At 42.6% G+C, this 14,910-nt stretch overlaps 1 protein-coding gene across 1 annotated transcript in view; it reads right to left on the bottom strand.

The window, feature by feature from the left end:
• The window catches only part of DEPTOR (DEP domain containing MTOR interacting protein), a 134,666-nt gene that overhangs the window by 26,343 nt on the left and 93,413 nt on the right, over window positions 1-14,910 (bottom strand). The window contains exons 7-8 of the mRNA XM_007075589.3: window positions 10,205-10,275; window positions 7,854-7,958 (exon numbers count right to left, since the gene is read on the bottom strand). Of these exons, the coding sequence (XP_007075651.1) occupies window positions 7,854-7,958; window positions 10,205-10,275 (176 nt within the window). The remainder of the gene's footprint in view (window positions 1-7,853; window positions 7,959-10,204; window positions 10,276-14,910) is intronic.

Below are 14,910 nucleotides of genomic sequence, written 5' to 3'. Positions count from 1 at the left end.
CGCATGCACCTACACATGTGAACGAGTTGCAACCCTGTAAACACACATGTACATACATGTGTACACAATGCCTACACACACACACACACACACACACACACACACAGAGTACACAGGCACACTCAGGCTCAGTTGATTTCTCTCCATTCTTTAGATCTCAGATCTCAGCTCAAGCATCTTTCCTGGGGTAAGTGTTCCCTGTCATTCCTCCTACTGTTGTACAAAAATCAGAAACTCCTGTCCTTTTCTTTGTTGCGCTCATCTGTTCATAGTTATATATTTAAGAGTGGAATTGTTTGATTAATGTCTCTCTCTTTCTCTACACTGAAGATCCCTTGAAGGCCTGAAATGGGGTCTGGTGCATGGTAGGTGGTCAGGAAATACTGATGGAACAAAGGTGTGGAGTTGCCCTGTCTTCTGGAGGGCGGTCAGAGCCTGACACAAAGACAGCTCCCTGCTCAGGAAGGGCACAGAGCAGCTAAGAGGTCTGAGATGAGGCCCCTCTTGTGCAGGCAGGCCCCCCCCCCACCCGCCCAGGCAGAGTGGCCTTTTCTCTTCCCTCCCCAGTCACACCCAGTGGTAAACAAAGGGACACTGACCGTACTGCTTTCTGTCAACTAAGGGACGACATGGCCAGAGGTGCAGCACGGGACGTAAGACATCACCTTTTATTTCCACCCATGACTTTGCTGAACTCAACTGGAAAGGAACCACGTTTAATACAGTTAACAGATGCATTTTTTCATCTGTGTTGATCATCATCCCACAGGTTGCTGCTGCCATGCCCAAACTGTCTTGGCTAAATTAATTAGGAACTTCAGATGATTTGCCCAGCCTGGCCTCTCTCAGTTCAGAAGGAAAATTCCATGGGATGTACAGGTTTGTTGCTATAAGGAAGAAAGTCCAAAAGCAGAACCGTTACTTTTTTCCTCCATGTAAGAAATAAGAATTTTTGAACAGGGTAAAAAGAGAACACAATGACCACTAACGTCTTGCTCTGACTCAGATAGTTCTGTTTCTATATAAACATGCAAAGAAACAAACAAAGAGAAAAGAGGCCCCATAAGTCCACATCCATCAATTCATCACAGCAGGAAACAAGAGAAGAAGCCAGGAGTCTTGAAATCCCTCCCAGAGTTGGCACCGGTTGCATGAAAACTTGAACACTGTTTCTCGCAGGATTTAATTATTCCCACCAGAAAAAAACAAACTCTCCAGAAAAGAGCAAGGATATCTTTTGTTCCTTATTTGTAAATATGGCTCAAATTCCTTCACAGTGTGAAGGCTGAATGGTTTGCTCTGACAAGTATTTGATTCAACTAACAAAAGTGAATATTCTGTACCTTTCACTTGGGTGACCCTGTAAGAGCTAGTGCTGACCCAAGTGAGAGGTTGGTGCCAAGGATAAAAATTATTTATTTGATCTTCAAGCCAACACAGGTGAACATGTGACCACCCAAACAATTCATTTTGAATTAAAGACAAATTTTTCCCACAAGAGACATCAAAGGTCATACATCCATGAGCAGTTTAGAGGGGTTCAAGGTTTTATTGGGATATATCATCTATTGGGCTCTGCCTCATGGGTTTGTATTTTCTGAAATAATGCAATATGAAGCATCAGTAGGGCTTTGGGGCAGAGAAACCAGGTTTGTATCTAGTTCTGACATTTGTAAACGGGGTGGCTTCCGGGAAGAGATTAACTGGGTCTCAGTTTCCTCATTTGCCATGTCAGAAGAACACAACCCATCCCCCTTCAAAAGTGAGAAGAACAACAAAAGAGGGAATGCACGTGAAATGTGTGAGGACACAATGCAGGTGTTCAATGGGTGACTTCCTCAGCCTTTCTATGAGAGCACCGATTCACTGGATCATTCAACAAATTTGTTTCCAGCATGGCCTAAATTGTCAGGAATTGTGCTAAGTACTGGGAATATAGTATTTAAAACAGACAAGGTCTGTTACATTGACAGAGCCACTAGAGACAGATAGCTAATAAACATTTAAGTACTATGTTCAGATTCTGATAAATATTATGTCTTGAAAACATAAGACAGGGTAATATGATAAAGACTACCTGGGAGAAGATACAGAGAATATCACAGGGTATTTAAGGAAGGCTCCTCTGAAAAACTGACATTTAATCTGAGACTCGAGTGACAACGGTGGGACCAGTCATCCAGCCTTAGGCAGGAAAACTTGGTATTTGGGAGGGACAGAGGCAAGGTCAATGGAGCTTTCAGCAAAACAGGGTAGGAGATAATGTTATTCACAGTAGGGTCCAGATCATGGACACTGTAGTCCATGGGAAGGCATCTGGAACTTATTCTCATTGTAATGGGAAGCCGTTAGAGGATTTTAAGTGCCAGAGTTGCTTAATTCGATTTATTTGAGGGCAGACATAGATACAATTATGATGTATTTGTGAAATGTAAAAATTCTTCCCTGACTATAGTGGAGGACAGCTACTAGAGGATCATGTAAAGTAAAGTTCTGATAGATCATGTGGTCCAGAAATGGGTTTCAACTTGACAGGATTAACAAAAAAAGGGGTGGTGTCATTCAAGGTTGTGACGTGAAGCCATGTTTAAGTGAGAGTCATTAGCCTGCTCCAGATTCTGTGTCTCCCTCTCTCTCTGCCCCTCCCTTACTCGAGCTCTCTCTTTCTCTCTCTCTCTCTCTCTCTCTCTCAAAAATAAATACACATTAGAAAAAAAAACTAAGTGACACTCATTAGACTGTAGCCTGTGGTCCTGCAGAAGAAACTATTTCTTTTCAAAGTAGAAGAAAAGAGGTAAGAAATAGAATTATTCCTCCTGGAGCAGTCCCTTCCTCCAGGATTGTAGTGTTCAGATGCTGACATTAAATAGCCTCATGCACAGAAAGGGCCTAGCATGGTGCAAGGTCAGGCACACAGAAGACAATAAACTCTGGTTCCTTCTCTTCTTTCCTCCTTCCCCCTTTGCCTTGAAATGAACCACAGTCTACTGCTATGGAATGCCTAATGGATGAGTGAAGAGTTGCCAAAGAGAGAGTACAGCAAACAACCTCCCCTAATTGAAAATGCATTCGATGACTGAACTTTGAGGGCTGCTGTATTTCGTGCTCCTTTCTAGGGTTGTAATGTGCGATGAAAGGTCCCCTGAGCTGGAGGTTTACAGATTTCATCTTCTAAGCAAAAGAACCATCTGAAGAAAAACAGCTCCAGATCCAAAGATGTCATGACAGGTGAGGATTCTGATGACACCACAGCTGTTGTTTTGTAGGCACGGAAGCGAGGAGTGTGGTTATGAGACAACGCAGCAACCTGATTAGAAAAGATGTGACTCGGGGCGCCTGGGTGGCGCAGTCGGTTAAGTGTCCGACTTCAGCCAGGTCACGATCTTGCGGTCCGTGAGTTCGAGCCCCGCATCAGGCTCTGGGCTGATGGCTCAGAGCCTGGAGCCTGTTTCCGATTCTGTGTCTCCCTCTCTCTCTGCCCCTCCCCCGTTCGTGCTCTGTCTCTCTCTGTCCCACAAGTAAATAAAAAACGTTGGAAAAATTAAAAAAAAAAAAAAAAAAGAAAAGATGTGACTCATTGTTCTCTTTTTATAGGGGTCTGGATTCAGACAAAAGTAGAAATAAAGTCATAGTTTGGGGTCTCTTGTAACATCCCTGTTTGTTTAAGTCTCCAAGAATAAACATGTTCCCACTGCAGGGAGAGCAGGTAATCAGAAGGGAAGGTGAGGAACGTACTGGAGTAAAGACAAACGTTTTTTTGTTGTTTTTTGTCTGTTTTAGAGAGAGAGGGCACAAGTGAGCGAGGGACAGACAGAAAGAGAGAGAAGTGGGGCTCACTAGGGGCTCAAGCTCATCCAAAGCAGGGCTGGAGCTCACCCGATGTGGGACTCGAACTCATGAAGTGTGAAATCATGACCCGAGCCGAATTCAGATGCTTAACGACTGAACCACCCAGGCGCCCAAGACAAACTTTTCAAACAAGCTTGAGATCATATAAAAGTCTAATAACTGACCAAAACATCTAAAACTCAATTCCATTTACAACTGAGGTCAGAGTGGAACCCTCCCTGTTCTACATATTTTTAGATCCCCTGCCCTGCATCTCAGCAGTCCCACCCCACAGCCTAACCGCCTGATCCAGCCCCACCTGCCTCAGTCAGCAGTGCAGAGGGACAGGGTGAAGACACATGGGGCCAGGGGGCTAGGTGGCCCAGGCACAAAGATCCTAGATTACTCTACTCCAGTCTAGAAAAGGGTGTGAAGGTAGACCTTATCACACCCCCAGAGGACACATGGTCTCTGAAATTCTTCCAGAAGTAAATTTTAATACAAGTGAGGGTCTCCTCTCATTATGGATTAAGGATTCTATTTAAATGGGGCAAGGAGCTCTCCTTTGGGACTGGGAAAGTCTAGAAATGTTCACAGGGGAAAATGGTCCTGAGTCTCTTCGGTCTGGGGATCTGTCCTGTCCACAGGCTGGTGGCCCACATCTTAAAACTTTCCAATCCCCGTAAAAAGGTGAAATAAGAGAGATACACGGTACACATGAGAAACTTAGCCACAAAATGATCTCTGTTTTGGCAAGTAAAGTAGTGACATTCTGCAGCCACAGTCACAAAGGCTCAGGCACAAGGCTTTGTCCACATCAGAAAGCAGGAGAAAACCAGGACGGTGACCTGAGGGGTGAGCCTGGCATTCCGCAGAGAGAACGGCATTGAAGACAAAGTGAGGCACTGGACACTTTGCTGGGGTGGCTCCTGCCAGTCACAGGCGCTACAAGAAGGATTCTGGCCAGAATTATGGATCATTTCTCCCAGCCCGACCAAGCAGGTCAATCATTGCCCAGGTCAGCGGGCAAGCCCCTCCCGTGGGGTGGTTTCCCTGCTCCCACTCTCCCAGAGTGCTGCACGGCCACACACACACACACACCACCCTGCAGTTCTCCTGGACAGGTGCAAAGGGCAATAGCAATGTGACAGGTACGTGGAAAGAAGCTTCTAGGACTGGATTATACAAATGGAATTTTACATAAGTGGAGTTATTCCATGGCAAATCGATATGGTAAACTAGGAAACAATTTAGTGTTTTCTAGGAGAAAATAATGTACTAAGTAATTTAAATGAATATATTACACAGTTAAATTATAGGGAAGAGTGTGGTATTCTCTGTCACTTTCATTCAACCAGCAGTACAGTTCAAAAATCTATCTCTATACATTCAACCCCATACAAGACTTTGGCCAATAGGAGCTTCTCGGAACAGTCTTGATGCAGTAATCTTAACAATCCTAAGATTCCATTTGAGTGTTTCTGTTAAGTGATTAAATGTTATGGTAGACAATTTAAACACATTTTTCTTTTTTTGCTTGCTGGCCTTACCAGAATTTTCAACATGCTAATGTGCTTTGTGAATTTTCAAAGAGGGGGTAAAGTTTTTAACAGTAGTTAAAAACTGTTTTGATCACAGAAACGCAGGTCAGGGTGTTTTGCTGGACCAGAGAACTGTAAAATACAGCTTTAGGAAAGGCTGCTCTAAGAAATTCTGTACTTCTCGGGGCGCCTGGGTGGCTCAGTCAGTTGAGCGGCCAACTTCGGCTCAGGTCATGATCTCGCGGTCCGTGAGTTCGAGCCCCGCGTCGGGCTCTGTGCTGACAGCTCAGAGCCTGGAGCCTGTTTCAGATTCTGTGTCTCCCTCTCTCTGACCCTCCCCTGTTCATGCTCTGTCTCTCCCTGTCTCAAAAAGAAATAAAACGATAAAAAAAAAAAAAAAGAAATTCTGTACTTCTCTAAAACATGGAGACCACTGTACCCCTTGAGAAACTAAGAATATAAACCTTGTGAAATTGAAAAAATTATACCAGGTTACCCACCTATCAGAGTATATACATTAAGGAGTTAATTGACCGACTGACTGACAATACCTACAAGTTATTCATATTGATCAATAAAGATGGACTAAAATCAGGTACATGCCAAACAAAACAAGGTCTTCAGCTGCAGTATAAATCCACTGCTTTCCCGAAAGCAAACATGCTTTAAGTCAGAGACCCATGAGAGTGAGTGCATATGCTCAGCAGTAAAGCAGAGTCTGCCAAAAATAATTTATACTAGGTGCTTTACTATGGAAATAAAGCATAAAACTCTTCCCCTGGCCAAGAGTTCCATTAGAAAATGATAAATTCAGCCTCGGCACAGATACAAATGCCCACCCTTTATGCTCCCGGCCAACTTTCCTGCTCTGAGTATCTTTGGTGCTGTGCCCACTGCAGACCAAGGAGGTAGGAAGGAAGGGCCTGCCACACAGACACACAGGGCCAACAAGGCTTCTGCAGCTGGTCCAGAGCACAGGACCTGGTGAGCCTCTGGCTCGCTGCATGAATGACGTGTTCAAATCAGGGGGCAGAGTGAACCCCTCATCACACAGCACTGATTACCCAGACTGGCTGTAATCTGTGCTCTGTGCACCCTTGAGCTGGTCTCTGCCGCCCCCCTTTCTCTGCCACTGGGTAATCCGGTGCCAGAGGGTAAGTGCTAGAAATCAGAGCTGTGCAGAGCCAAGTCATGCCTATTGCTTTACTGGTTTACTGCTCCAGGAAAAGGACTGATGGGAGAGGTGGAGGGTGTAGAAGACATGAGCAGAGGAATGATCTGTTGCTTTCTAGCCTTGTGCGTCCTCCCAAGGGCCCAGATAATTAAGACATTAAGCGTACTCTGTGAACTGTTTTACAGATGACACAACAAAAATGGGGTAGGTAAAGGTCTTTTGAAGCAGAAAACCAATGCTCTCAACATCCTTTCATAGCATATCATATTTTTGTATAAATAAAAATGACGTGACAGATGGTGACTACACTTATGCTGGTGAGCACTGAGTAATCTATAGGATTGTCAAATCACTACAAGTACACTTACTGTGTACATTTATATGTTAATTACGTTTCAATTAAAAAAGCTTAAGAAACCAATGCATAGATATAAATACATATATATTTATACATGTACGTATGTATACGTATGTATAAGTAGTCTGGAAGAATATAAATCAAAGTGTCAACAGAGGTACACATGTCAATTATACTCAGTAAAGCTGCTTAATGTTAATAGTGGTTATCTCTTACTTACGAAAGATTATAAGCAATTATAATTTTTTTTCTGCTGGTCTGTATTTTCTAAATCTTAACTCTATATGCATTATTTCAGCACCAAAAAATATCTAAAAGTTATTTTCAAAAATCTCTCACAATTCATTCAACTTTTCTGATGTTTGTGTCTTGCTTTGTGCATTATAAAGTGTTTCCACATATTTAATCCACAAAACAGCAGAAGGAAATACGATTATTGTTTCAGAGAGGAGGAAACAGGCTCTGAGATAGTTCCAGAACTCGTGCAAAGTCAAAGAGCTAGAAATTAGCAGAACCAAAATGGGAATCCAGATCTCCTCTTCCAAATTCTATCACCTCTGCCTTCTTTTTCTCACTATTTGCCATCTCATATGGTCTAAGCATGTTCCACTGGCTGTATAAATCCTCCAGGAATACACTTTGTATATAATCGAAGCAGTAGAGTTATTACATAAGACTTCAGCAAAAAGCAACTATTTTATGTTCAAACTCAGTATTGGTTAAGGGGAGAGATGTGAAAAACCAAGGAAGGGTTGGAGACCAATGATGTACCATCAGAGCAATAGGAAACCTTTTCCTCCTAGTTACTACATGACATACTCTTGGCTTCATTTCAACCCTCTCCAGAAAGGGAAAAGGAAACTGGTCCAAAATGAGACCAAAACACTCAGGGAGATCAACAGAGCAAGAAAACGAGGCTAGAGGTACTTAGACATTGCTGGATTGTTGGTACCTTCATTCCCGCCGCTGCCGCAGGGCCGCTGGGGTCCACGGCCTGAATGTGGCATGGCTTACTTCCTCGCACCACAAAGCCCCAACCAACGGCGTCACCAACAATCTGGAGAGGAAAACCACAATTAGCAATCTAGAAGACGGTCCCTGGCAATTTGCCTGTCCTTCCAAGAGAAAGAAAACCAGCCCAGGGTTAAGTATATGCGCTGGCATATCTCTTCTCCTCAACTCCATCTGTAGCTTGTCAGGAGAACAGAACACTTTGTTTCTATTGCAAATACAGGCATGTCTATGCAGAAAAGGTGGTCAGGGGACACCTGTTAGGCAGAAAGAAGCTTCCTCTGTGAGGGCACTACTCAGAAAATAACTGGCAGATTGCCTCCTTCTTAGGCTGCTATGCAATTTAATATCAGGCTCAAATGGAAAATTTAGAAGACTATGAAAATATGGTTAAAATTTCTCTCCAGACCCAATTTCTGTTCCAAGTTTATTCTTTTCCCCAGGGTCCAAAAGATACTTTCTTAATGTTCTTGCTACATCCTTCGAGTCCAAAGAAACAATTTATATTACTTAACAATGGGAAATAGGAAAAGTTTGGGCTTTCTTGAAATACAACCTCTACCAAGAAAAGAAAGTGAGTAAAGTACATAAAGTCCACAATTTACAAGTAGGTACTAGTCCAAAAGCTGTTTGAAACTGGAGGGTGCCTTTCCCTAGAGAATCATTAGAATTGGCAGTTACATTCCCTGTGCAGCTCTCAGACGTGTCTTTAATATACACCCCAACTGAAATACAGATGACACACGTTCACAATCACTAGCAATGCTGGCATTTAAATTTAAGACCCTCCCCCCCCCCCCCAAAATACTTAAAACTATAATCAACTGTTTCTCAATTGCTGGAGACTGAGGGCAAGGCAGGGAAGAAATTGAAATTTTTATTTTTTTAAAATTTTTTTTTCAACGTTTTTTTTTTTTATTTTTGGGACAGAGAGAGACAGAGCATGAACGGGGGAGGGGCAGAGAGAGAGGGAGACACAGAATCGGAAACAGGCTCGAGGCTCCGAGCCATCAGCCCAGAGCCTGACGCGGGGCTCGAACTCACGGACCACGACATCGTGACCTGGCTGAAGTCGGACGCTTAACCGACTGCGCCACCCAGGTGCCCCGAAATTGCAATTTTTAAAAAATGTTTATTTATTTTGAGAGAGAGACAGACATGGGGAGAGCACGAGTGGGGGAGGGACAGAGAGAGAAGGAGACAGAGAATCCCAAGCAGGCTCCCGATGAGGGGCTCGATCTCACGAACTGTGAGATCATGACCTGAGCCGAAATCAAGAGTTGGCTGTTTAACCAACTGAGCCACCCAGGCACCCCAGCAAATGCAATTTTTGTAAACAATCTCAAAAAAATGTTTAGGCCTTTCACCGGCTTGAGGGTTTACTGCTATTAGTTCATTATACTTAATTTCACTTCCAAAGGTATAGTTTATCTTTTTCCCTGATACAGACATATTTCTGGTGCTTTCTTCATACTCGCTGGCTATGACTGGGCCCATCCTATCTAAACTCCTCAGTGTCCACGACGAATGTTTGCAGCCCGAATGGGTGTGGGAAGGTTTTTTTGTTTTTTTGTTTTTTTTTTTGGTCCCTGGGGAAATAAAACAAAAGTTAGAAAGCTGGAGGAAAAGGAGAAGTGTTTTAAAGAGGATGTTGATGTGGTTTCGGGGAGAGACTGAGAGAGGCTGAGGAAGGAGAGAGGGCAAGATGCTGTCAAGCAGAGCACGCCGATTCCATTTGAAGGAAGCCACTGGGGCAGGTAGTTGTAGAAAGAAGGCTGGAGAACCTCCGAGAAGCAGCAGGTGGCCAAGAGGAGCTCACAGGTACACAGTGCTCCAAAATCCTATGCTTGTATATATAACTCAAGACATGCTTAGCATCGTCAGAAGCAACATTCCTTATGGCAGAACAAACTGTCTCATGGTTTTCTTTTTTCCCCTAAAGACTCCTCTAATATCTTAAATGATTGTTAGGATTAACTGCAACACAGAAGGGATTATTGGCATGATTTGCACCACCATTCGCCTTAAAGTCTGTAATTATATTAGACTAAGTAATGGAAATTTTTTCCTTAGGCCTCATCAAAAGGAGTTTAAAATGCTGTATGAATCATAACTCATGTCAGGTCCTAATGCATTTTAGTGCCTAAGGGTCAAGAAAATCCATTGTTATAATTATGCCCCAAAACAAAAGGAAAATTAGAAGGTTTTCAATTCTGTCCCTCAGCTATACATTCAAACACTGACATGCTGACATGGCACGAGCAGGAGAAAAAACCCAGATGATGAGCCTACCGTGAATGTCTTCCTTGCATATGGAGCCCCGGGAGTCAGGAGTTCCTCTGAAGTTACGGGTCTCTTCAACACTGTAAGACAGACACAAGGTCAAGGTGCAAGCCCTTCTGGTCCCTTGATCATTCATTCAGCAGATATTTACTGATTGCCTCATCTATGACTATCACTGAGCACATGTGGCAAAGATCCCTGCCTCACAGTTTATACTCTGGCCGAATACAGACAAAATATTAGCAAACGTGAAAAACCCTAAGCCTAACTTACAGAAAGAACCACAGAAAGAAGAAACAGCACAGGGTGAAGGGAAGCCAGGTGCCAACGGTGGGGATAAGGAGTAGGATGCTATTTTTCTATAAAGAAAAGTTTTCAGGGCCCTGAGTGGCTCAGTTGGTTGAGCGACCGACTTCGACTCAGGTCATGATCTCATGGCTCATGAATTCGAACCTCGCATAGTGCTCTCAGTACAGAGCCCACTTTGGATCCTCTGTCCCCCTTCCTCTGCCCCTCCCCCACTTGCAAATGCTCTTTCTCTCTCAAAAATAAATAAATTAAAAGAAAAGAAAAGAAAAAAGAAAAGGTTTTCTAGTTCTCACATTTCTTTCTTTGGAATCCTGATACGTATTCAACAGGTCAAAGTTAAGAGAAAAATCTGCCTCTAGCAGTCTGATAGCCACGTTTCAAGAGCTAACCCCACACAACATACTGCACACAACCACTCACCCAAGCTTCACTTATTTTCTGATCAATATCCAGGCTGCGTGTACACATTCACTGCCTTTTTCCCTCAGTAGTAATATTAGAGAAATGTTCCACATATGCAGCATGTGCTAGGTACTATGCCAGAGACTTCAAATATATTATGTCATTTAATCATCACGAGTACTGTTTAGTTAGGCTCTTCATTATCCCTATTTTATTAGGCTCTTCATTGTCCTTATTTTATTCGTGGGAAAACATGAGCTTAGAAAAGTTAAATAGCTTCGGGATGCCTGGGTGGCTCAGTGGGTTAAGCATCTGACTCTTGATTTTGCCTCGGGTCATGACTGCACAGTTAAAGAGATCTGGCCCTGCATTGGGCTCCATGCTGACAGCACAGAGCCTGCTTGGGATCCTGTCTCTGTCTCTGTCTCTCTCTGCCCTTCCTCTCCTGTGTGCTCTCTCTTTCTTTCAAAAATAAACTTTAAAAAATGTTTAAAAGAAAGAAAAGTTAAATAGCTTTGTTCAAGTTCTCAACCTAATTAGCAGAATCAGGATTCCAACTCAGGCATTAGATGCCAGCACCCACCAGCCACAGTACAATATGGTTCCTCCCATGCTCTGCCCTCTCTGTAAGCAGAAGAAAGGACTCAAAATCTCTGGAAGGTAGTAATGTGTTGTCCTCCTCAGACATCTGTTCTTATCAGCTGATTGCTGTTGCCCACCAAGGCAGCAAAGACAGCAGCCAATTCTGGACTTGCTGGCTGCCTAAAAACCTGCCAATATGGTGGTCCCTTCTTACCTATGGGGATACGTTCCAAGATCCCCAGTGGGTGCCTGAAACCATGGACAGTACTGAACCCTACATATACTACTTTTTTTCCTATACATACATACCTATGATAAAGCTTAATTTATAAATTAGTCGCAGTAAGAGATCAGTACCAATAACTAGCAATAAAATAGAACAATTATAATAATACACGGTCATAATACACGTGAATTATAATAATTCACGGTCATGTGAAGTAGTCTGTCTCTCAAAATATCGTATTGTCCTGTACTCACCCTTCCTGTGATGATGTGAGATCATAAAATGCCTATGTGATGAGACAAAGTAAGGTAAGTGACAGAGCCTGAGGCCACTATTGACCTTCTGACACTATATTAGAAGGAGGATCATCCGCTTCTGGGTTGCGGTTGACTTGGGTGACTGACCCCACGGAAAGGGAAAAGAGGGACCATGTAATGAACTTCTCCATCCATCCTGTGCTCACTAAGCACTGGAGAGGGGACTGCTTCGGTGGTCTAGAAAAGCCAGCGAATGGGGAGCCGGGGACCATCCTAATCCAGTTATTCAGAAATCATGAACTTGGGTATCACAAAGAAACTGGAGGGGCCATGGCCAGGCCCCTAACCCAGCAAAGTGTGAGCCTCCAATTCCCTTTGCCGGCAGCACTCAGAGGTCAGATGTCAGTCCTAGAACACGTGTGCAGCAGAAAAAGAAAAGGCAGCATGGGGTGAGACCCAGATGAGCCATCAGGTAGTCTGGCCCTAGCGAACACCCTCTCAGTTAAAGGCAATGACATGCTTCTTGGTGAGGTGACAGGTGGCCAGAATGCTTACTTTTGCTTTCAGGTAGCTCATAAAAGAGAAAATGAATTTATGTTCCCCTCCAAAAAGAGGGAGTAGGTCAAAACCAAGAAAAGAACCTTTTAGATGAACAGGATGTAAGAGAAGAGGTCCCTGGTTGAGGACTGAGACCTTTCAATTCCCTGTCACACAATTCTCTCCCTACCCAAGATAATCCTGTCTGGGTGAATGAATTCGGGTATAGAAATCACACGTACTGTAATATCTGACAGTAGTGACCACCTACCTTAATACACATTCTCTTTCTTGTTACTGAGATATAACTGACATATAAAATTATATTAGTTTCAGGTTCTAACATAATTATTCAATATATATGTTTTGTGCAGTGATCACCACAATAAGTCTAGTTAACACCCCTCACCTCACATAGCTACAACATTCTCTTCTTGTGATGAGAACTTTTAAGATTTATTTTCTTAGCAACTTTCAAATACACAATACAGTACGATTATCTATAGTGACCATGCTGTATATTACACCCCCAGGACTTATTTATTTTATTTTTAAAGCTTTATTTATTTATTTTGAGAGAGAGAGAGAGAGAGAGAGAGCAAGAAGAGAAGAGGGGCAGACAGAGAGAATCCCACAGAGAGAATGTGATGCGGGTCTCGAACTCACAAACCGCCAGATCATATGTGAGTCAAGACCAAGAGTCTGAGGCTTAACCGACTGAGCCACCCAGGCGCCCCAGGACTTGTTTATTTTATAACTGGAAGTTTGTACCATTTGACCGCCTTCACCCATTCCTCTGGCAACAATCAATCTGTTCTCTATGTAAGTTTGTTTTTTTTCTTTTTAGATTCCACATATTAGTGAGACCACATATTTGTCTGTTTCACTCATTTCACATAGCATAATGCCCTCAAATTCCATCCATGGTGTTGCGAACAGCAGGATTTCCTTCTTCTTATGGCTGAGTAATATTCCATTGTGTATAAATACACCTCATTTTCTTTATGCATTCATCAATCAATGGACCCTTAGTTTGTTTCCATGGCTTGGCTATTGTAAATAATGCTGCAAGGAACATGGGGTGCAGATGACATTTTGAGTAACTTCCTTTCCTTTGGATAAGTACCCAGAAATGGAATGGCTAGATCATATGGTAGTTCTATTTTTAATTTTTTGAGGAGCCCCATACTGTTTCCCATGGTGGCTGCATCAGTTTGCATTCCCAGCAACAGTGCGTGAGAGTCCCTCTTCCTCCACATCCTTGCCAGCACTTGTTATCTTTTGTCTTTTTGATAATAGCCGTTCTAACAGGTGTGAGATGATATTTTATCGTGGTTTTGAATCACACTGTACTGTAATGTTTGATCACTATACCAATAAAATAAAATAAATGATAAATAAAAGTATTTATTTTAATACACTTTCTCCTTCTTCTGTTGAAAAAAGATAGAAACCCTGAAGCCCAGGGAATTATCTTTTAGCTTTCTCTTTCTGAATCCTGGGGAAGTTATTTACTCATCACAAGGACACAAATTATGGTAATATCTCTAGTACTTTTTTTTTTTTTTTTTTTTGGTCTGGTTTAGGGCTTTTATACATAGTTCTAAAAAATACATCCAGATATAAATATAATGATTAATTTTAAATGCCTTACTGTGAAGGTCTGTTTATCTGCTTGAGAAAAATAATCACACATAAGCTCACTGTACCTTGGGAACCCTCTTAAGAGGGAGAAGCTTGTCAGAATATAGGTAAGAGGTAGGACTTACAAACCACAATTAAAACAATAGAGACAACCATAGCAGAGTCCCAAAAAAGGCAACCTGACCTTTCTTTGCTGCCTGCTTATCAGTAAACGTTTCCCTTTGTGACAAGGCATAAGGAGAAAAAGGAAACAATACAAACCCACCTCAGGGAACGCAGATGTGTAGTTCATTTAAGTAATTAACACTTTGTTCTCATTCTACTATTGTATGCAGTGGTAAGCCTGCAAAATGGCTTTAGCATAGCTGACCCCTTCCGGAAACTGAATTCTTTTGCTTCTAACTTTAGATACACCTATCAGATTTCGATCAGGGCTTCAAAAAGCCTAGTTCTAAGAATATAGCCCTCCTTTCTCATTCTGCCTTATCACCGGTGTTTCATTAATTGAAAACCTGGTAGCATATGGGTGCTCAATGATTTCCAGCCAGAGTCCGTGTGGAAGCAAGTTTCTTCACTCATTTGCTGCAGGTTACAACTCTATTCTTTAGCTAATCCTCCAGAAGGTAGCAAAACAAAATGTTAGATTAAGTAAAATACCACTTGCCTAACAGAGTTTTCTCTTAAAACCCTTTGAACAACATCTATTTGTCCTTATTCTAACACATGCTCCCCGGCCCCAAAGAGAGGATACATTCACT

This window comes from Panthera tigris, chromosome F2 (assembly GCF_018350195.1).
Source record: "Panthera tigris isolate Pti1 chromosome F2, P.tigris_Pti1_mat1.1, whole genome shotgun sequence".
NCBI classification, from domain to species: Eukaryota; Metazoa; Chordata; class Mammalia; order Carnivora; family Felidae; genus Panthera; species Panthera tigris.
This window is presented reverse-complemented; position numbering and strand designations above follow the sequence as displayed.